The sequence below is a fragment of the Haliaeetus leucocephalus genome, unplaced genomic scaffold (genome assembly GCF_000737465.1).
Source record: "Haliaeetus leucocephalus isolate CR32 unplaced genomic scaffold, Haliaeetus_leucocephalus-4.0 Scaffold206, whole genome shotgun sequence".
In the NCBI taxonomy this organism is placed as follows: domain Eukaryota; kingdom Metazoa; phylum Chordata; class Aves; order Accipitriformes; family Accipitridae; genus Haliaeetus; species Haliaeetus leucocephalus.
In genome coordinates this window covers 5,083,748-5,105,732 of record NW_010972642.1, presented here as the reverse complement: position 1 = coordinate 5,105,732, position 21,985 = coordinate 5,083,748, and the positions used below count along the sequence as shown (strand labels likewise).

At 48.5% G+C, this 21,985-nt stretch overlaps 1 protein-coding gene across 1 annotated transcript in view; it reads left to right on the top strand.

The window, feature by feature from the left end:
- Positions 1-21,985, top strand: part of CECR2 (cat eye syndrome chromosome region, candidate 2) — a 45,484-nt gene that overhangs the window by 8,540 nt on the left and 14,959 nt on the right. The window contains exons 2-7 of the mRNA XM_010566164.1: positions 12,413-12,596; positions 13,351-13,490; positions 14,017-14,121; positions 14,739-14,788; positions 17,127-17,296; positions 18,037-18,114. Of these exons, the coding sequence (XP_010564466.1) occupies positions 13,435-13,490; positions 14,017-14,121; positions 14,739-14,788; positions 17,127-17,296; positions 18,037-18,114 (459 nt within the window). The 5' untranslated portion in view covers positions 12,413-12,596; positions 13,351-13,434. The remainder of the gene's footprint in view (positions 1-12,412; positions 12,597-13,350; positions 13,491-14,016; positions 14,122-14,738; positions 14,789-17,126; positions 17,297-18,036; positions 18,115-21,985) is intronic.

Sequence of the window (21,985 nt, the reverse complement as noted above, 5' to 3'; positions counted from 1 at the left end):
GCATCCATCCATGTGAGGGCTGGAGGAGCAGCTCTCACCTGCTGGTCAGGACCTTTCAGCATCATCACTTCACCCCACCTAGGGACCCTTCTGCCTTTGTCTGACTCCCTTTACAAGGCTCACAAAAACCTGACCTCCTATCTGGGCGGTGGGGGGGAAGGGTACCCCCTTTTGTTAAGTTGTGCTCAGAAATGTCCAGGTCAGATGGTTTTTGTTTTGAGGTCCAGGAATTGCTCCTTGAGCCCAAAAACTGACTTTGGGAACTGCTGTGTCTCAGATTTATTACCTCGGGAGCATGTGCTCTGCAGAGAACCCAGGTTCTTTGCTTTTCCGTTGCATCCAAAAAGTGACATAATTTACTGATACCGTTAAGTCTGTCAGTGTCATCAAGCCTGCTGCCTGCTGGTGTGCCTGTAAAGTCTCCAGTTTGGCATCAGTATTGCTTAATCTTCTCTTGGTGATCTTACGCTTCACCAGGAGACCAGCTGTGCCCTGTGGATCAGTGCATTCTTCCTTCAGGTGCCTCTCCTACTCTGCACCTCTGTCTTGTGTACCGGTATCACGACATCTCATCACTGTTACCTTCCCGTCCTTAGGTACCATCCTACACTCCAGTGCCCTCAGTACACACCCTGGTGTTGGCTCTGAGACTCAGGACCTCTCTTCTGCCTCCTGCCATTCTGCCTTTGCCAGTGGTGTCTGTCACTCATTTTCTGATTTTGAGCCTGACAGAAAACTGCGCTTCAGGGTCTCGGGAGATTCTTGCCACTTGATCTGAGCATACTGTCAAGGAAAAATTCGTGTTCTCAGGCTAGCTGCAGTGATAGATCTCGTTGGATAGGGAATTGTTGGGCTCTGACTCTCCTCAGCTCTCCGACCCTATTCACTAGCATGACAGGGAATTCATTGTTTAATGAAAGCCATTTTCCCTGGCCCTTCCCCAGCCAAGATCAATGTCATCACATGGCAAGGGGTGACAGACACTTAGACATCTCCCTTGTATCCTCCCGCAGTGTCATATGCCAGCTTGACACCAAACTTTCTTCAGATGTGGTAGACTTTATTTCTATCATGGATTTATCATAGGCGCTTGGGGTAAGATAACTTTTTTCCTTGGTCCTTTCCACCTCGGACAGAATGTGTGATGGCATCAGCACTGATTACCACCCTGTTCTAGTACCAGCCCTGCCTCCCTTTCTGGGTAAAGCTTCGGTAACTGATATTACCTCTTTCTTGGGCTCCCTTGACTCTACAGATTGATTCCTCAAGGCAAGAAAAGAGCAGCTGACAGTGCTGGGGACATGCACCTTGTCTCCTCTGTGACTGATGGACTGTCCAGTGCAACCACTGATAAAGAAATAGAAGCCACTTGTTGCTTGATGGACACTCAAGTCTTCTTCCCATTCAGACAGGCAGGATATCTGACAGACCATCTTGCCAGGAGTTTTCTGGAGGTTCCTATATATTTCCAGATGCACAATATTTTACAATTTCAGCCATATCTCAAGGAACTGAGGTCTCTATTTGTAGGCAAGGAGAGAAAAAGTAGCTGCAATATCATCTGCTTTCCTCCATGCTGGAGCTGGGGTGCATGTTTCAACATGGCTGATTACAGAGCTGGTTTCTTCTTGGTGTTTAAACCTTCCCTTGCTGCTCTCATGGGTTGTACATCACACTGAAAGCAACTGATTTGTTATTGTGCCCTTTAATAGTTTCAGGGTAGTAACTTAAAGGTAAAATTGAATAAATGGTGAAGTACAGAGTATCTGTGGGCTTAGTATGTTGGCAAAGCTGGGCAGGTGTGTTTAAACACACCTTTGGTGTGAACATGGTCATCCTGAGTCAAATCCAACAAAGCCCATGGAAAATAGCATAATCACATTTAATTAATCATATTCATGCAGTTACAATTAAGGAAAAAGACAATTTTTAAAACTGTCTCAAATTGTCTCTTCTTTGTATTCATTCAAGGTAAATAATCCTTTCTGTTCATCTATTGCTACGTTAATTCATGTTTTCAGGAATATATATATACAGCAATACTGTTTGCTCACCACGGTGATGTTTCAGGATCTTTTAGCAGAATTATTTTTTTCCCCTTTTTAATCCAGTTGTCCAACCCATTGATGTGTCATTATCAGTTTTCACTCAAATTGCAGCTTTAGTAGTGGGGGAGGGGTTTCCTGCTTCTCTGTCCATACCACTACCCCAAAACCCTCCCTGCATTGAGAGCACAAATGTTCACTTCATGGAGACTGTGCAGAGACTCACTGAGTATGAAGGAAGGGTTGAGCTATCATTAAAAAACAAACAGGTAGTCATCAAGTTTTAAGTTTTATTTTAATCCTATTAATATTCTCTGAATCTGGGCAGTGTATGCATGCATCCTCCTGCTCATCCTCTTTGCCCCCAGCACTTTCTCTTCCTTGGGTACCATACACCTTCAGCTGTTATTTGGGATGTTTCTGGCTGCTCTGGGTTTATTGCTGCTCGTATTCTTGTTTCTTCTTTTCCCTAATCAAACAATGAAAACATCCAAGCAGCCTTTGCTCCTACCTAAAAATCAAATGTAGGCCCCCACACCCAGTGTGCATCTAGTTAACCATATGTGTCTTCCTTATCCTCCAAGTACTGCATAATCCACCAGGCTTGGCAAATCCAACCCCTCTTTCCTCCAGTGCTTCACATCTTCACCCCAATTGCTTTCTTTCTCTAGTTTACTTGGCCAAATAGGCTGCTGGTCTCTTGAGACGGAGAGATGGATGCTGGGCATCTGCTCTCTTCTTCCTTGTATTTTGGTGGGGAGGTAGGAGGGGAGCAACAGAGAGGCAGATAGGGGCAGTGAGGAGCAGTTTGGTGTAGCTGGAAGAAGGGCCATCAGCATCTTCAGGTTGTATTTCCTTCACCAAAAATCACTTTCACGTTCTCATATGGAAGGAGAAGCAACAACATGCCTCCTTGTTGCCTCCCTGTACCTTGAGGTGTTAGAGGTAGGACAACCACACAAAACACTTCTGGCCTCTCCTGCTGATCCTGGTGATGGCGACGAAAATCGAGCAGCCCTGGCTCACAGAAGGGTGTTTGGAGCTCCTGCAAGCAGGGAGACAGAAAATGACAGGACAGTTCAAAGTAACAGGTATGTGTGATTTCTCCTGCCGGTGCTGCCTTTCTCTCACACAGCCCAATTAACAGGGGTCACAGAGCACTGATTAGCTGCCTTGGCGTTTTGTGAACATAAAGCAGTGAGAAATCCAGGGTGAATGGGGGAAAGAAGATCAAATAGACACTTATCTCAGCACTCCCGCCTGTCCCCGGCATTTGCCAGCCTAAGGGAAGAGCCTTTTCAGAACAGGCCAACACAGGACTGTGCTATATCCGCACCGATATCTCTGCTGCTTTTCTGCCTTCTCTCAGCAAAATAACAAACGAGTCACCCCCAGTGGCTGCGTCATGCGTAGGGTGGTTGCTAGATAAAAGCCAAATCACAGGAGAAGCGTGGACTGGAGGCAGCTGGGGAAGATCAGAGCATGCCCTTTTGCCACACTGCTGTGTGAGATGAGTTCAGTTCCTACAGCTGGCGTCAAATTTTGGAGGAGTGGACTTGCTGCCTCCTGCCCCTTGTGTGATGGAGAAGGGGTGGAAGGCAGCACGTACCAATTCACAGCAGGTAAAAGGCCATCTCCATCTAATTCAAGAGTTGGTGAGCGTGGTCCAGTAGTGCTACAGAGCCCAAGCTGGAAACCCTTAGTTGCTCGGTTTTTCTGCCGTGGCTGGGGGGAGAAGTCTGCACGAGCAGACCTGGCACCTCTCTGAAGGGTGGGCAGCTGTGGTGACTTCATGCCTTCCCCTTCTTCCTTTGTGCTCCCCTTTTTTGGGGGTAGCAAAGCACCGCTCCCACTTCAGCTGTCATACCCAGGTTAAGTGGCTGCACTTGCTTCTGTCAAGCCAGCACATGCTCCTGTGGTGTGATCCCTTATTAGACTAGACAGCCCACATCAGCTCTCCATTCTCTCTGCCTCCCTGGAGACACTGCCTCGCTCCATAGCTGTTCCTATTCTGCTTCTCTGTGGGACACAGCATGTCTGCCAGCTCTCCTTCCAGCTTCCCCAGTTTTTATTGTATGGATGATAGCTTGAGGTAAGATGGAGGAAGACAAGGAGCAGGAGTGGAGTATTCTTAGGTGCTGACAGCCTTGGTTTCTCTTAGCTGATTTTTTCCCTCTCCTAAACATGAACACTTTGGGAGTTCATCTGGGAAGGCAGTGGATTCCCCAGCATCCAACAGCGTAAATTAGATTTCCTTAGCAAGATCGAGCAGCCCTTCTGCTGGAGAACCTCCTGTCCTAACTTTGTGTTATCATGTTGGAGGAAAGGTCCAGAACCCTGATGTCTTCTCGAAGCATCCCTTCAACATATTCTTGGGGGTGGTCTCAGTGCCACATTTGAGCTCTGGAAGCAAGTTAGGGGGTGGACAAGTGAGGGGCAGGGAACAGGAATTGCAAGGGTGCTGAAATTACTCTGCTGTCCTTTACTTTTGTGGAAGACTTGGGTGTGTCTTTCATGGATGTGGAAACCTCTGATAACTCATGTTTCAGACTGCCAAATCCAGGAGTTAGACCAAACTACATTGGGGAAGACCTGCCGCTACTAAACATTTGCTGACCAGCTGGGTTTTTGTCCTTATGCTTCGAAACAAAACCATGGTTGTAATGTAGAAAGAATGTCTTCCCGTGTTCAGCAATGGTGAAGACAAAGGTCATTGTGTGTAGAGCTCAGTGCAATCCACCCGCTCAATTCTTCAGGTGTCTTTCTCCTCCCCTTCACTGCCAGTGCTCCTGATGGCCACACAGGTAAGCCACAGAATTACTTGAGGTTTGGGCAATGTCTGCACTCAGAAAACTAGTTCTAGGTAGCAGTGGAGGACAAGAGGCAGGCCTGTACCTGCCTGCCTCTTGTGACAGTCTTGTACTCCAGCAATCTCTGTTGTCTTTCTGGATCTCGGAGGAGAAACTTCACTCTGGAGCTTTGATCAGTCCAGCTGATTTTTTTATTCTTTTTTTTTTTTTTTGGTGGTCTCATTCAGGGTCTGTTAATATCAGCTGTCCTCCTTTTGTTCACAGCCATTTGCAGGCCAGCTGGTTTTCTCCAGGCATGAATCAAAAGGGGGCACTGAAAAGGAGGATGAGCCTGCGTGTTTGTTTCCTCCATCACAAGGGCTCTGCCAGGGTTGGACCTTGCTGAGGTCTGTCACCAGTTTGATGTGGCCAGGAGTTACTGCTTCCTTTGAGACTGTCCCTGGCTGGAATTTGTGAAGTCTGTCCCCACTGGTGGTGCAGCTAGTGGCACTGCTAGTTGAATTGGAAATGAAACGTGGATGTTAAAGCTTAAGGTCATGATTCCTGGATCTCCAGGTTCTCGGTCATTTTGCTCTGCTGCAGTGAAGTGTTTTGAGGAGACACCCTTCAAGGTGCTTGTTGCCCTTGAGCCTCTGCCAGTCTGATTGCCCTGATGACAGGTTGGCCCATGGTCTGAGGAATATGTGGTTTCTGTTGGCTTGCACGCCTTCTGAGTGAGCTGCACACAGAGGGCTTGGAAGGAAATGGGGAATATACCTACACAAGCCTTTTCTCTCCCAGAAGGATGAGGTAGTATCTTTTTTTCCCTTGCATCATGTCTGACTTAGCTTCTCAGTAGGGAAAATTGTTTGAAGGTAAAGTACAAGCTGGTCCATAAGGCTTCCTCCCCCACCTCAGATAAGAAAACTCATTAATACAGTAAAAAAAAAAAGTCTCCATTGTTGCGTGAGAGCTCAAGGTCAGGCTGGTAGTAGTAACTCATATTGCTTCTAAGGTCAGCCTAAGCTTTCTCTTTCTGACAAGCCACGATAGATTGATCATGGGAGCCCTTACATTATTTTTTTTCTTCTGAAATAGGCTTTGCTTCTCCTGACCCTGTTAATGATGTTTGACTAAGGTCATCCCAGCAAACCCTGAATCCTTCCCATTACCTTCTAGAGGGCTTGCCTTTGTGCCAAAGCATTGTATGCTTGTTAGGAATTAAGCTTTTCTGATGTCGGCTGTAGCAAAGAAGCTGTCTTCATTGGAGAGAGAAGAAATATCTTGAATGCCATCTGTCAGTTAATGCTCTCATTAACACCTGAGTGACTCCCAACACCAAGCTGGTGCCTTTTTGCCAATTCAGAACTTAAAAGGTGCCAGCCCATAAGGTGAAATATCTTCAGTCCATAAAATTAATTCCATGATAAAACATCTGTTCTGATAAGACCTTGATTTTTTTTGTTGTTTCTTTTAACTACAGAGATCACAGAGGCAAAACCAGTTCTTTTGTGTGCTGTGAATTAGATGCCCAAGAAGTCTTTTTTCACATACTTCTGAGAACCTTGTAAAAGCAACGCTTGTGCTGGGTGGCTGAGGGAATCCAAGTCTTTTAGCTTTTAAAGTTTTTACCAGACAGAAGTATTGCCTCTATTATTTTTCTTACTGGCTAACTCCGTAAAAGGAACTACGAAAGTAATTATATTCCTGTTTAAATAGTCTTTGAGGGAATGGCTGAGCTCTCCCAGTCTTGTTTTCCATGTTCCTCCCACATACTACTCTTGGGCAGGAGGTAGAGGAGGTCTATTGTTCCTGCTCTCTGTCATCCTCTGGTTTTGTCAGGGTTCTTGGTTTTAATCTCAAGTACAGAACAATATACTGTCTGGGATTAGGCATAGGTCAGGCTTGCCATTTTCCGAGCAGTTTTAGCTCAAGAGCGTTCCAGTATTTACTCTTCCGTTGCATTTTGTAAATTAAATGTAACAAGAGACTTAAAACACTGTCAACATGATAGATATTCTAGCTAGTGGGTCCAGGCAATTATTTGGCATCTGAACTTTCAGAAGGCTTATCTGTGTGTACCAGCAGTATCCGAGCATCTCTGAGAGATTTTTGTCTCCAATATTTCTAACTCCTTGGCCTAATGTTTCTTTTAATCCAGTTTTTACTCCCGCAGTGTTGGGGGCTTTGTGTGGGGTTTTTTAGGGGGTTTTTTGAGGGGAGTGGAGGCGGGGGGTGGGGGGGCTTATAGCAAAATTGGCAGCAATAGGCCAGATAGGGAAGTGTGCTGTGACAGTAATTCCACACTCCAGCTATGGCACCCTGCCTGCGGGAAGTGCAGATTGACACGGGGACTCTCTTACTGAATCAGTGTTTGTTTTTGCTTTTGGTTTTTTGGCTTGATTTTGTTTACAGTTTCCCAGCCAAGATTTGATTTACTTTGGAGACTTTAAAACTAAAAGCACAAGTGACTCTGCTTCCTCTAGGCATGAGGATAAAAAAAAAAAAGTGTGTGTGTGTGTGTACACATAATCCCAGCCCCAATGGTGCTGAGTTCACTCAGAAGGCATTTCACATTGAGTTTGCCCTACAAGGTGCTTGTGGGGCTGGGGTCTCTAGGTGCAGCTGTCCCCTCCCAAGCGTGTGCACCAGAAGCTCCAACCAAATTTTTCCATCTATCCTGTCAACCCTGTGAAATTTTTACCCTCTCTTCCAGAGGTCTCCAAAGGAGCCCCTCCGGGAAGCCAGGCACGGTGAAGGAGCAGCAGGATGGGGGCTTGCCCCACAAGCTGGCCAAGCTTCTTTTTCCAACAGCAGCGTGGCCCCATGCATTGAAAGCCCAGGCAAAGGGAAGGGTGCCTCTTCTGCGAGCAGGGGAAGCCACTGCGGAGGCAGACTGCCGAATTGGGATCGCCAGGCGGGGGGAGGAGTCCTCAGCTCCCCTCTCCGGGAACACAGAGAAACCTCCCTCTTTGGGAGGCAGCCGGGCGGCAGATGGCTGGGCTGCGACGCTGAGCTCTCAGGGGGTGTATCATTTCTCTGACTGTTCTGGACGCTGATACCCATGTTGGAGAGGAGCCCCTCCTTTGACTTGCTCCCGTCTTCTTTATGCCCTGATTTTTTTGCAGCTGCTACTAAAGATCGCAGGCAACTTGAGCTGCAGCCTTGCTGATACTCTTGTGGATTGTCTGCTGCTATTCCTTCCCTTTGACACTGATGTGCTAGGTCACCTCCTTCCCTGTGCCCCAGATTTCCTTTTGTATATGTAGAGGTCCGCAACATATGATTAAAACTTCCAACCACAGGTGCGATTCAGCTTTGACCTCCTTTCTAATCCTTGCAAAAAAAGGTAGGGACCACTGACAACGACCCTGTTGTTTCAGAGCACAGCCAGGGACGAGACTAAGAATTGCATTGGGCTCACGAGAAATCACCTGCATCCATTTGGAATGTATCATGTAGATATGCATGTGCTATTCCACCATTTCCCCACTACCTCTATCCAACTTGCTTTGCACATCCAGTGGCAACTGCAAAGTAAGGGATGTTGTGACAAGTGAGAGAAACTTTGTCTCAGCTTTCTGAAGTATTAATGGTGCTAGTGAAGTTGGGATGGGGAGAAAGATGGTGGGAAGGATGAAGTTTTACAGTTACAGAGTACTCTAAGGTAACTTTTCTGACTTCTTGTAGGTGATTTCTCTAATACTTTTCCTTGGTTTATAAGCTGTATGGAAGATGTTTGTTCTGTACAGCATGGGGGTGGGTAGAAGTGGTGAAGATATGGTGACAGTTGTAGCCCACAGTCTCACACTTTTTTATAAATTGTTTCTAGGACCCACAATTTACTTTCAGGAGAGAGTTGATTTTCCTTTATATATGTGTCCTGAGACAGAACGTGTCCATGTACCAGTTCATCCTCCTTGGGAACACTCAAATTTGTAGAGAAAGGACATTGCTGACCTAACATTGCCTCTGTTGGTTGAGTGTTTTTACAAGTCTCAGTGATGCTGAGAACCTCAGGAGAAGACATATATGTGTCTCCTCAGCTTAGTGATCTCCTCCCTGCCTTCTTCCTACCTACAAAAGGGTTTTTGGAGGTTCTCAACTGAAGCAGAGACTCTGTAGGACTTGCCACATCTGCAGGTGTATCACTGTCCTATTAGTGAGCTTGAAAAAAGGGTATGTGACAGAGCGCATCCAGGTCATTCCACTCCTGGACCCTCTCTGTCTGATTCTTGATTTTGAATTTTATGGATAATGCTAAACAGTTAGTCCTGAGCATTTCTGCTTTGCATGGGGAAGAACCCCAAGAGCAGCGTTCTCACAGATTGCTGTGCTCCCTGCAGATTTTCTTTGCCAAACCAAGGGGACTGTTTCAGAAACCTTTTTCAAAGGGAAATTTAATAGAGACGGGCTAAGTGAGACTAACCATAGGTGTGGCAGACAGGTTGAAGATGAGCACCCCACATTTGTCTGGAGAAAAGAGGCTGGCCCCCATGAAGAGCGAAAATGTAAATTGGGTAAGACTGAGAGTGATTGGGAATGCCTTGAGACATCTGGTTCCCATCTCTGGTTCTCATTTCTATCCTTATTCAAAGCGACAAATGCACAGTAGCTGTCTTTGAAAATTGATGGCGGTAGGAACTCAAAGTACTCTTGAGAACAGAGCTTGTAATGTATCGAACACTGGGTGGATGGCGGAAATTTCTAGTGTTAGCCACTTATGCGAAAGTCAAACTCAAACCAAATTGGTTAAGTCAACAGAGCCAGTCCCCCGGGGGAATGAGAGTTACATAGGCAAAGATTTCAGATGATCTTCTGGAATTGAGGGGCTTCCTGGATCAGTTTTCTTTGAGAGCAGCCAAAATGGTAGAGCAAGATAAGTAAACTCATGCAAGCAGTAGAAGTATTTGTCTAATCCATGCCTTTGCCTTTTTTTTTTTTTTGGTAGGAAAAAATGTAGCCAGAAAAACAGGAGCAGATAAAACCCTGTTACTTTTGTTGCTTCTTCCTGGCATCCCATGTTACCCACTAGTTTTTCAGGATCCTAGGGAAACTGTTTTATCAGTCAATTTTATTGGAAATAGCCAGAGCCTCTCTATCAGATCTGTTGAAGTAATCTTCTGCCTTGAGCTCTGACAGAGTTGAACTCAGGGGGCTGAAACTCGGATGCTCTTCGAAACCTTACAGTCATTCCCCTTCTGCGACAGACTAAGCATCTGAATGCAAGTGTTGCTTTCCTGCTTTCAGAAAAGGATGTTCTCATCACTATTTCTGTTCCGAAAGCTAGTCAAATCTGTCTTTCTCTTTTTCCTTTAATCCAATGGCTTCAGTAAATATCTAACATTTAAGCTGTGTGTGATCAAATAGCACTCTTAAAGATAAAAAGTCTATAAAGACAATCTAGTGTTGCACTTTTTGCCACATTGATGTCATTGCTGGAAGTTGGGTTGGGTCTTGAGGTATATGAGGAAGACACTGTGGGAATGCATAGCTACTTTACTGTGCACTGAGTATTTCATTTTAAAAAAGTATAGTTGCTGTAGTTTTTACCCTAAAATTGGTACTTAAGGCAGCACAGAAATAATTTCATAAAACAGCCAGTCCTCCTTTGTTGACCAAGCTTTGTCAGTGTAGGGGACTGTTTCAAGTTGCATTTGTTTGATTGCTGATATTAGTGGGGCAAAACAATGATACTTGAAAATACTTGGACCAATGCTTTGCTTGTGTCATGCAGAAAAGAGCAGACTGCAGGCTGCAGAAGGCACTCGATCCAGGTACATTCAAGCATCTGTTGTTAAATACAACCGGAGGGCTGGTAGCACTCATCCGGTGAGAGGGGATATCTCTGGGAGGTCAGCTTGCGTTTGACGTCAGAAAGAAGCAGGCTGGTGGGGAGTGATCTGCAGGGTGGTAGCATCAACTTCTCTCCACTCGAGGAGGAAGGGGAATGCTGCCAGGTGGACATGGCTTGAGGAATCATGTGGCATCTGTTCCTTCGTTCTTGCAGTCACTGTCCAGTCATGGTCCTTGCAAAGACACCCAGTCTTTACCAAACACATGAAGCCCCCTGTCTAATAGCTAACTTCTTGTTGACTTTTAATGATCTTTCTTCAGTTGGATCATGCTCCTCTATCTCTTTGTTAAAAAATAATAGCTTTTGTAGTAGTTAGCAATTTCTCAGGCAAATGCAATTCTGTAGCACTGGCACGGTTCCATTAATCATATAGAGTAATCCATCTGTGCCAAAAACCTATCAAGTCGAGCTGCCTTTTTGAGAGCTGGTGGGAATGTGTACCCAGTGGTGTTCTTGCTGGCATATGGACTTCCCGTGTGTGCAAGAATGACTGGGGCATGGGGGGTCCCCCTTTGCTGTGCTCAGGGTACACAACTCGAGCAGGCTGAGAGAGCCTGGCAAGTCTCAGGACTCAAAGTGATATGGACAGATCTTAAGGAAGTTTTATATTTAGGGACACATGGCCTCACCAGCCCTTTTTCATTCCCTCCCTTGAAACCTTCAGCAGTCAGAATAAGGACTTAAGTCTCATTAAAATGTAGACAGGAGTTGTTTTAGACTTAAGCTCTATCAGCAGTCTAATGTGTGTCAGATGGAGACATTACCTTCAATGCCAGATGAGGGTAAGAAATGTGTGTTTCCTTGCATTATATGAGGAGCTGCTGGGAATGAAAGGGAAACTTGATGTGGCCCAGCTAGAAAATGAGAAAGATAATTTTAGTAGCAATGTTTATGAAGAGTTCAAGTATTCAGCTTGATCATCTGGGACACAAGAGAGGAGAGAGTCCTCTGGGCTGAACCCTGTTTGGGAGGTACACTCATGTTGGGAATGAACCTTGTTGTGTGGCGGGGCCCAAGCCGGGTGCATTAACCGGGCCATGCAGATGTCCTGCCAGAGCCACCAGTGGAGGAACAGGCAGAAAGTGGCAGCACCTTTGGGGATGAATGGAGAGGAGAATAGGGGCCACAAGAGGAGTATGGGAAGCATACAGCAGCAGAGGGGGGAGGAGACGATCAGCTATGGAAAGTTTCAAGGCACTGAACGAGGGCATGGAAAACTCCTTAATAGGCAGAGAGAGGAGCAGGGCTTAGCAATGGCAAATGTGAGGAGCAAATGGAAAGCTGAAGCTGAAGAAGAGGGTCTCCACATGAAATGGGGAGAGGTGAAAGGTGATCAGACTTGTCAGCTTCGTTGCATCCTATTTTAGTAAAGGGTTGATGTTGGTGATAGCACAAGGCACTGCCCATTGGGATAGAAAGGGGATGATGCTGAGCTGGCATCATATTTAGCTTGTTCTTTCAGCTTGGAAGGAAATAACAGTAATGCAGAGTCCTGTAAGCTGTATGTGTATAATGTGAAATCCCGTGGTGTTGCAATGAGATTGCTGTGTTTTGGGAACCTGAGTTACAGAGCTGCACCTAACCATAGCTGTCACAGGCCATGGTTTTCCTTCAAGTGTTAGCTATCTCTATGCTGTGTTTGTTCAAGTTGCTTGGTTGCACCACGTGTTTCTGGCCTGGCAAACTACAGTGAATGTGTGGGATTTTGTTTCCTTGGTTAGATCCCAGACATTTCACAGCTACCTGGAGGACATCATCAACTACCGCTGGGAGCTGGAGGAAGGGAAACCCAACCCCTTGCGGGAGTCCACCTTCCAGGAGCTGCCCCTGCGCACCCGGGTGGAGATCCTGCACCGCCTCTGTGACTACCGCCTCGATGCAGATGATGTCTTCGACCTCCTCAAGGTGCTTTGGGCAGCAGGGAAGGGGCAAACGGTGCGGCCGGAGGAGCTGGGCCAGATCAGTGAATCTTCCTGGGAAGAGAAGGGTTGATGCTATTAAGTGTATTTTAAGGCCAGGTAATCAGGGGAGGTGCAGCGCATCAACAGTTCCCCATCTCCTCCCCTGCCTTGCAGCGGACCCAAGGCAAGCGCTCAGGACTGCTCTTGGGGCCTTTGTCCTGCACGGATGCATCGTAACACGGGAGTCGCTAAAGTAAATTGGCTTCATTGGCTACTCTTCCTGTGAAGAGTGAATTTGGAGATGCTCCAGCGGTAATGGCAGGGCTGTGAGAGCCGAGGCTGCCGTGCTGAGGGATGGTGTGAGATGAAAGGATGGGGCTGAAGTGTACTGGGGGAGCTGGGGGAAGGGTGGTGGCAGGGAGCGGGGAGGGAGCTTCTCAGGGCTGTGCGTGACTGTCGCCAGCACTAATTAGACCTTCCCTGTCAGGAGCACCAGAGATGAAATGTTAAAATGAGAGAGGCCATTCAAATTAGAGATGCCAATCTAAATCCCTCCCTGGACAGAGAGCGAACGTTGCCTTTCCCCTGGAGTAACATTTTCCCAGCTCGCCCGGAGGAGCAGCTGTACTGCTGCTGTGGCATGGTGGGAGGGGAGGAGGGAGGGAGGTGTTTGCGGAGGGGTGTCATCGTGTTTTGTGTGACAATGTGGCCGCTTTTCAACTTGTCACCGTCTGGCGGGGGGCTCCCGGTGGGCGCAGGGCTTGGACGCCGACAGCCTCCGCGTGGAGCCGCTGGGCGAGGACAGCAGCGGTGCCCTGTACTGGTACTTCTACGGCACGCGGATGTACAAGGAGGACCCGGTGCAGGGGAAAACCAACGGAGAGCTGGCCCCAGACAGGTAACAGCCCCCACGCATCCCCCCTCCCCGTGTCTGGGTGCAGGGGGCGAGGAGGGGGACAGCACAGCCAGCCCGGCTGGAGGGGACTCCGCTTGACTGCTGTTGTGTCGGGGGGCGGCGGCGGGGAGCGTGCGGCGGCGCGGGGGGGGGCCTGGGAGAGGGCCGGGGCGGTGCGGGGCGAGACTGGAGTTGCCAAGCAGACTGCGAGCTGCCCCGCGTCGCGCATTGTGTCGGAGCCAGCCTGCAGCCTTTGTGGCACCGGGAGAGCCTGCTGTGGGAGCGATGCTGCCTGCCCCACCGCATTCCTCCCCGTCTGCCCCGCACCGTGCCGGCGGCTCCCAGATCAGGCTCCCAGCCAGTGGGAATCCCTCCTCTCCTCCCCTCCCTGGCCCGTTGCTGCTCTGATTTAATCCCTCCTTTGGTTGGGTTCCTAGCAGCTGTTCCGATTTCCCTGCCTTTCTCCCGTCCTGCCGGCCGCAGCTCCCTTGCTCAGCAGATATTTCATGGTGGTTTTGCCGTTTCGCAGGGGATGTGGGGGGCAGACAAACACCCCAAATGTTCCTGGGAAAACGGGCAAGAGACGAGGGCGACCCCCAAAGCGGAAAAAACTGCTGGAAGAAAATTTGCTGAGGTAGGAAAGGCTGTTCCTGCAATAGACGTAAAATGCGTATGTTCCCAGAGGGAAGTATAATGTACTTCTGGGGTTCCCCCAATAAGTATGTATATACCGTGCAGCCATAATTTCAATGCATCTCTGAAGTGAAGCAAGCTCAGACTTGGTGGGTGCTTTGATCACTCTCCAAAGAAAATTCTGATTGTGCTGGAAGCCAAGTTTGGTGAAACAGTGGGTATCGCTCTTCCAACCACCTCACTTCAGATGCAGTTCCTCCGTGCAGTGCTAGGGGATACGCTCCTGATAAAGAACACTTCCACTGCGTAGCACTTGAAGCCAAAAATCCCGGCCACTTGAGTCAGTATAGATTTTGGGATGCTTCCCGTAAGAATTGAAATACTGTCCTTGCCAAACTCCAGCCTGCACCTTCAATTCTTAAAATTTTATGAAGCTATGATAAATATACATGTGAATATATATATTGAATGTGTGTTCTGCATGCTGGTTTTTTTCATGGTTTTGCTGTGCATTGAATAATTGCCGTATCCCCTATTCTTCTCAGAAGCGCCTGCATTTCAGTGATGTGAAGTAATGTATTTATTGTATCACTCCTTCTCTTCTTTTTTTTTTGGTAGGGAGAAGGCAGAAGAGAACTTGCTAATCCGTGAGACTCAGATAAGAAATGGTAAAGAGATTTTGCGAGGTCAGGCTTGATATGATTGGCTAACACGGCTCTTAAACTATCAAAGCCCAGAGAGATGCCTTTCTCAGGAAAGGGAGAGTCTTTCTGCCAGCGGCTGGGGCCGGGTTTGGAGGGAGGGGTTGGTGTTACAGGCTGCCTTTCAGCTGGGAGCCTGGGCACCTGCAGGCTTCCTATCTTATCATGGATTAGTTTGGGATGAAGAAACATAGCATCTTGGGTTACACTAGGCCTTGGGGGCCCACCTACTCACTAAAGTTGATGGAAGTGGGCTCTGAATGGCCCTTGCTCCTCTGGGGATGAGGTGAACACAAGAAGCCCCTGTTTGTAGTGGGCGCTTTTTCCCAGACTGGGAAGAGAGGGGGGTCAGTGATGCCAAGACAGGGAAGGAAGAACCTTTTTAATTCTCCTTACCTCTCCTTCCCAGTGGCCGTTGGGCGGCTGAGCTTGGGCAAATGATGTCTTGGGTTTACCCACCTAAGGGTTAACAAGGCAAGCAGAAAAAGTGAGTCAGTACCATAACGTGAAAGTGAGCTCGAGCAGGCTGGGACTAATTTGTCATACATGCAGATCCATTGGCTTCCACATAACCCAGGGGCTCAGCCTGCCCGTTGCCCCACAATAAAAGGTAAGGGTAGCATTGTCTTTCCCATGCCTCCCTTCACCCTTGGTCGTCAGATTTCTTGGTGGCTGCTCCGGAGCTGGGTGGCAGAACCGGAGCAATGCACATGAGGCGCTGGGGGTTTTATCAGATTATTGTCTTCCAGCAAATTGTGTCACTTCATCTGTGAAGTAATCTGGTGGCACAAATCGGTGCCTTAGTCCTGGTTGTATTGAAACGAGTCGCCCATAGGCAGTTGGCAAGGGAAGGGGAAACAAGGGTGCAGGTAAGCTCCCCACTGCAGGTGGGCACGGGACAGCTTTGCATAGCCAGGGCAGCAGAAACCAGCACATGGTTGGTCCTTCGCCATCTCAGTTACCAGTCCCCGGTGCATTAACGTGAGCTGAAGCCCAGGGTGGGTTAAGGTATAGGCTGACCTATGACCTGGAGCTAGCACGCACTCGCTTTGTGCCGCTGCCGCGGCACGGAGGTTTCCAACAGGGCAGGTGGCTGGAGGGAGGCTGCAGCTCTCCAGTCTTCCTGGGGCAACCTGATAGCCTGTGTGCTGGAGCTGCTGGCAGCTCAGATCCACAAAGGGCCCAGGGTCAGGTTCAGAGAGAAAGGGGCTCTGTTTTTTGCTTCTTTATATTTTTCATAGTTAATTTGCTTGAAAATGCTGTGAGAAGCTGCGTGACATCTGCCAGTGGGGGTAGTGACCATTGCTTTCTTTTCAGTCGCCAGTGGTTAGCTCTAGAAAAGCCTAGAGGGAGCTGAGAACCCCTCAGCCCGAAAGGGTTTGAACCAACCTCTTCTCACTCCCCCAAAATGGGCCACAACCCTTTTTTGCTTAGAGAGCATCCCAGGGCAAAAGCATGCAAGTTGCAAACGAATGAGGCTTCTCTGCTCTGTGTAAACATTTGTGGAGCAGGAACCACATTCCCCTTCTCCAGGTGGGTGTTCCAACCACCACGGGAGAGAGTCCTTCCTTCGCAATTAATATTCAAATGTTTCACACAAGGCAGAACAGCTCAGAGTGCCTTGGCAGTTGGGACATGCTTCAGAGTGGTGGGAGATCTGCTTCAGATCCCACTCTGGACTGAGCAGAGATGGGATGTGAACTTTTGGAACTTCCCCCTCATCTGGCAGCCCGATGAAGCCCATCCTTCACTTCCTCTTCTGTTCTTTCAAGTGCCTGCAAACAAAATGTTTCATTTGGGGGGAATGGGAGGTTTTATTCACCGCAGCAAAGGTTTGCAGTGCTAAAGAAAAAGAAAAAAAAAGGCTAATTTCAAATAACAATAATTTTCAGTGTTTTTATTCTGCTGCCAGACTAAATCAGGCATTTGCATTACCCTATGTCCTGCTCTGGCTGACAGCCTCCATTACAAGAAACAAATTAAGTCCTTTTCTCTGGTCCATCGTAACTGGAATGGAGGCTTACTACAGGAATGTCACACTACCCATGTGTTGCAAAGTGCCGCCATTGCTTCTTCACCTGTGTACTTCCTCTGTGTCTTGGCATCACTTTCAGTGTCGCTAGGGGAGGTAGTAGTGCTTCTGGTGGATCACCAGGGCTTTGGGTCTATAGCAAAGAGCATGTTTCTCGTAACAGTGGCCATTGGCACTATCCTTTGCTCTTCCTGAGCCCTGAGGAGAGGAGAAGGGATAAAGAAAAGTTAGTCATAACTGCTGTGGAGATAACATCCTTTCATGTTGTTGAAGGGTCCCAAGGGCCTGGCCGTGGGACATGGTGGCTGCTGTGTCAGACGGAAGAGGAGTGGAGGCAGGTCACAGAGAGCTTCAGAGAGAGGACTTCCCTTAGAGAGCGGCAGCTCTACAAACTCTTGAGTGAAGACTTCCTGCCGGAGATCTGCAACATGATTGCACAGAAGGTGAGGAGACATGACATCCTGTTTACCTCTCTTTGACCACTTCCAAGAGCGTGGACGTTTGCTGATTGAAGGACAGCTAAATCCAAGCAGCCCTCACCCCGTCCACCACCTCCGGCCTGCAAGTGTTGTGGATGCAGGGGCTGTTTGGCTTGTGTATGGGGAGAAAGGCTCTCCCCCATGGAGCGGCAGGGCTAGACTCGATACTTAAGGATCTGGTTCATGATTGCATGGCAGCGTACGTAGGATGGCTGAAGGGGTTACTGTCTTCAGCCATGTTCTGTGTCCCTTTTCTGCTAGCAGGGAATCTCTGTCTGCTTTTGAACTGCTGCGATTTACAGCCTAGCTTTTCTATGCAAACTGCCTGTGATTCCACTTTTACTGCCGTTTCTCAGCTGGCTCTGCTGAAGGGGCAGTGGCTGCTTTAGCTGTCCTAGCTAAGTCTGCTTGAGCTGGTATGTCAGAGCCCCAAAACACCGAAGGGTACTGTCTATCAACTGAATGTTTTCAGGTGGGACAGATTTGGAACGGGATCCTTCGGCTGGATAGCTTTGTAAAATGGGCTCTGCAGTTAGCGTGATGTTCTTGGATTCAGTTCAGTATGCTTATTTGCTACCCTTGTAAAGCAAATAGGGATTTCATGGTCACTTCTAGCCCCCAGAGTTTCTCCTGCCAGTATCACCAATGTGCCCTAATTTCCTCCACTCTCTTTTTCCTTCCCTCAATTCTCAACCCTGTTTCAGGAGAAGCGTCTGCAGCGGACAGAGTTTTCTCCCAGGTGGATGTCTGACCATCAGCCCATCAAACCAATCAAGCAGGAGGTGAGGGGGGGTGCGAGGGGGAGGACGACGGAGGGAGGCGAGAGCAGATGCCTCCTGGGGGAAAAAATAAACCGCAGCATCGCTATTCAGTGGGAAGGAGTCATTTGAAAGTGCTTGTGCTGAAAGAGAGATGGGTGGTACTGCCCATCAAAGGCAGGCTGACACTCGGAGTTTCTATGGCGAGCAGGGAGGTGCTGCCCTCTGGATTGCAGAGGTAACCGGCCTCGCCGCAGACTCGGGTGCAGCTGCATATGGAAATCTGCGCTCAGTCTGGGGAATTCCACTTCAATGAAAGTGCTGGCACATTCGAGGCAGTTCAAAGAAAAGTTGAAGAAGGATGAGAGGGCTAGAAGAACCGGCTTACAAAGGGAAATGACAGAAATTCAGCCAAGGGGAAAACGTGAGGCTGCAAACACATGAGGGTGTAGATAGTGCGGAGGGAGAGAAGAATGACTGATGCAGTACGGAGCAGGGCTAAGAGGGGGTCAGCTGGAAATGGAAGTCACAATTTAGGCTGTTTGAAGAAATGCTTATCAAACTGCAGCCTTGTCAACTGAAACGGCTCTTTCCGTGCCTCTTCACCCTCATCTCCTCTCCACCCCATCAGTGTAACAGTGCTGCTGCTTGCGGGTCTGTGCAGTGAACCAGACCCAGGAAAATGACTGGAGTTAAATATAACCTTTTTCTTTGGTCGCAGTTATTTTTAACGTAGATCAGCTTTCCGATCCAGTTCACCACGCAGCCCCCAACAGTCATGCTGGCACAGCCAGGGGCATGGTACGGTGGAGATGGGGGGCCTTTGAACTGGCAACTGCTACCCAAAGCAATGGGTCAGGCGACACAGGATTAGCTTTGGAGGAAAAAATTGGCTTGATTCTATCAGGCTGTGGCATAATCTCTCGCTGTAGATGTAATGAAAACGTAGTTACCTGGTGTTTTGTCAAACCCTGGGAAATTAAACTGCAGGGAATATCCCACGTGAGCCAGGGTCAGGGGTTTCCGCAAAACAAAGGAGAAAGTACAGTTCCCCACAATAAATATAATTACTTAGAATAGATAAATAAAAGGAAGGAAGAACCTCTCATCATGCTGCAGATAAAAGCCTGCCAAGAGGAAAATAAGACCCCAGCAATGGTCAGTTTGGGGCCAGAATTGCTCTCTGCAAAGCCCACCGTGCAGGAAGCCGAGGGACACGTGTTTGTTCACAGGCAGCAGAAATCCCAGAGGAGGAGGGGAGTGGGAAACACATGGAGCCTGAATGATGCTAATCAGTACCGCAGGTGCTCCAGGTCTGCAGCGGCAGAGGGCTGTTAATTGCTGCCTGTGGGCCAGTGAAACGTTTCCCGTGAGCGGGGGGCCCTCCCCGGCACCCGCTGCGCCGGGGCATGGGGAGCCAGCCAGCGCGAGGGTGGCGACGCTCGCGCCGGCTCCCCAGCAGGACGTGGCAGTCGTCCCTGCCGCGAGGGAGCCAGGGAAGGTGCCAGCATGTCTGATGGCTTGTTTGCCGAGCGAGGGGTGGGCAGCAGGCGGCTCTGGGGGAGAAAACCTCAGCCCGGTGCAGGGGTGACCCCTTCCTCCCAGCTCCGTGAGCTGGATGTTGCTTCGGTCCGAGATACAACCGCTCCGTAGGCTCCTAATCCTGCGGGGGATTTCTCAACAGGTGGTTCAGATTAGCTCCTCATTAGAGAGCTGCCTGAGCAGCACCCTCATTAGGGCAGCGCTGCAGAAACTGGAGCAGGGAAGGTTTGGAGGACGAGGGGCCGGGGTGTGTGGCTGGAGGGGGCTGGGGTGCCCCGAGCACCCGTGTCTCCTGGCCTTCTGCCCCTGAAGTCTGATACCCACTGTCTGGAGAGCAAGGCAAAAGGCGGAAGTTTGGCCCTTTCGGGGTCCCGGGCAGGGGGCGAAGGCCGATGTTGTGTCCTGGAGTGCTCTCTGGCGGAGGGAAGGAGGCGGTAATGCTGCGGTCGCAGATGCGAGGGGTGTTTTATTATCCTCCAAGTGGGGAGGAAGGTGGAGAAACATCCCTTTGCTACCTCTTTGGTCAGGAAGGAAGTTTAACATGTGTTGGGTTCTTGTTTTTATCGTTCCAATAGGCGTCTGCTTCCATCACATCTAGTAGGAGTTTACTTGTTGGTTTGCTTATTTTTTTTAACCCTGAGTTGAGTACATTCATCCCCAATGGGCTTAAGTGGAACACCAGGCAGTAGGTCCCTCTGAAAATCAGGCTATTTCTGTGTCTGAAGCATCTCAAAGAGCCCGTGCCGGGATTGCTGCTGCCCTGCAACCGCTGCAGGGAGCAAGCGCAGTTGTTGTGAGCATCTGCTGCAGCCCTTGGTGCTCGCTACACTATGCTTGTGGTTTCTGCTTTTCCTTTTCTTCTCTTCCTTGATCTGCTAGGATGACATCTTGTTCTTTGCTTCAGATTGTTCTGTCGCTTTGTCGATGCTGTATTTGTGGTGGGTTGATGTGGAACATGGTATAGATTCTGCGTCGCGCCATTACAGTATAGGGTGCTGAGTGCACCCTGCAGGCTTGGAGAGCCCTGGTGTGAGCACTGCAGCTTGGATGTTTTGTTTACATTTCCATAGGACATGAATGGTGGAAACCGTATGAATCCAGGGAAAGGGAAGGTCTGACCTGTGCACCAAGTTGAAGAAATCAGTGTGGTATGCCAGGCTGGCTTATATCTACTGGCTGGAGAATCTAGAGGCTGATGGTCACATCCTCAGTAAAATATCTTGGTGTACCAACTTCTGGTGGCTAGTTCCTGCTCACCCCTTTCTCTTCCTAATTGCTGCACAACCTGATGGGTTTTGGTTCCTACTGCAATTTAAAGATTGATCAAAAAAGTTAGGGGAAAACTGTTGGACAGTGGTCAGGATCAGTCCTGAAAAGAAGTTGTTTGCAGTGCATGAGTAGAAAATCTGATAGTAGGGCAGTTGAGAAAGGGATATTAAAAGAATCAAAAGTGGAAATGTAGAACCCGATTCTGTAGGTTCTGGACCTCTTGTACCTGGCATAGCAGTTTCAGTCCTGGGCGTCCTGGTGTTTGGATATTGAATACTTGGAGGAAAGGCCTGAGAGAGACAACTGGAATGATTAGGGAGCTGGAAGGACTGATTTATAAGGAAACATTTAACTTAATTATAGAACCGTGGTAGTTTTGTATAAGCGTCTGAGGAAGCCCATAAAGGCTGGAATGTGGCTGAAGAAGAGGCGAATTTATGTTCACCCAGAGCAGTGTAACTAGGAATAATTGGATGGAACTGAGGGGATAAGAAATTAACTTTAGACTGAATGTGAGGAGAAGCTGGCTAACGTAAAGGTGTATGGACTCACAGAATAGTTTCCCTAGGAAAGGGGTAGAAGAGTGAGGTACTAATATTTGGCAAAGATAGGCAGAATTCCCTTGTGGTAAGATTGTGCTGTGGGTTTCACCTAAGAGGATCAGCACAGAATAGTGGTTTTGCTCTACAATCTGTCCCTAAATGCACGATATGGTCCTAATGTCATCAAGAGTCCCATCACCCTCTCTTGGACACTTCTTCATGGCTGTTGGTAGCTGAAGCATAATTCTCTTAATATATTGTTGCTGCTGGAGGCAAGGAGATAATACATGATGCTTGTCCACAGAGAGCTGCAGGGGGAGATTGTAGGGCAGTGCTGTGTAGGGAAAGGGGAGACAGAGGGGGAATGAGTGTACAGTGAAACCAGACAACATTTCTAGGCATTTATCAAAACACCCCGAGGTTCTACTTCTAGGCAATGAAACAAGGACAAAATAGTAATCATGGTGCCAGATTTTTTTCTGGGGATTAATAATGGGCCTGGAGAAGTTGATGGTCTGAACAGCAGCCAAGGGACCCCAGCT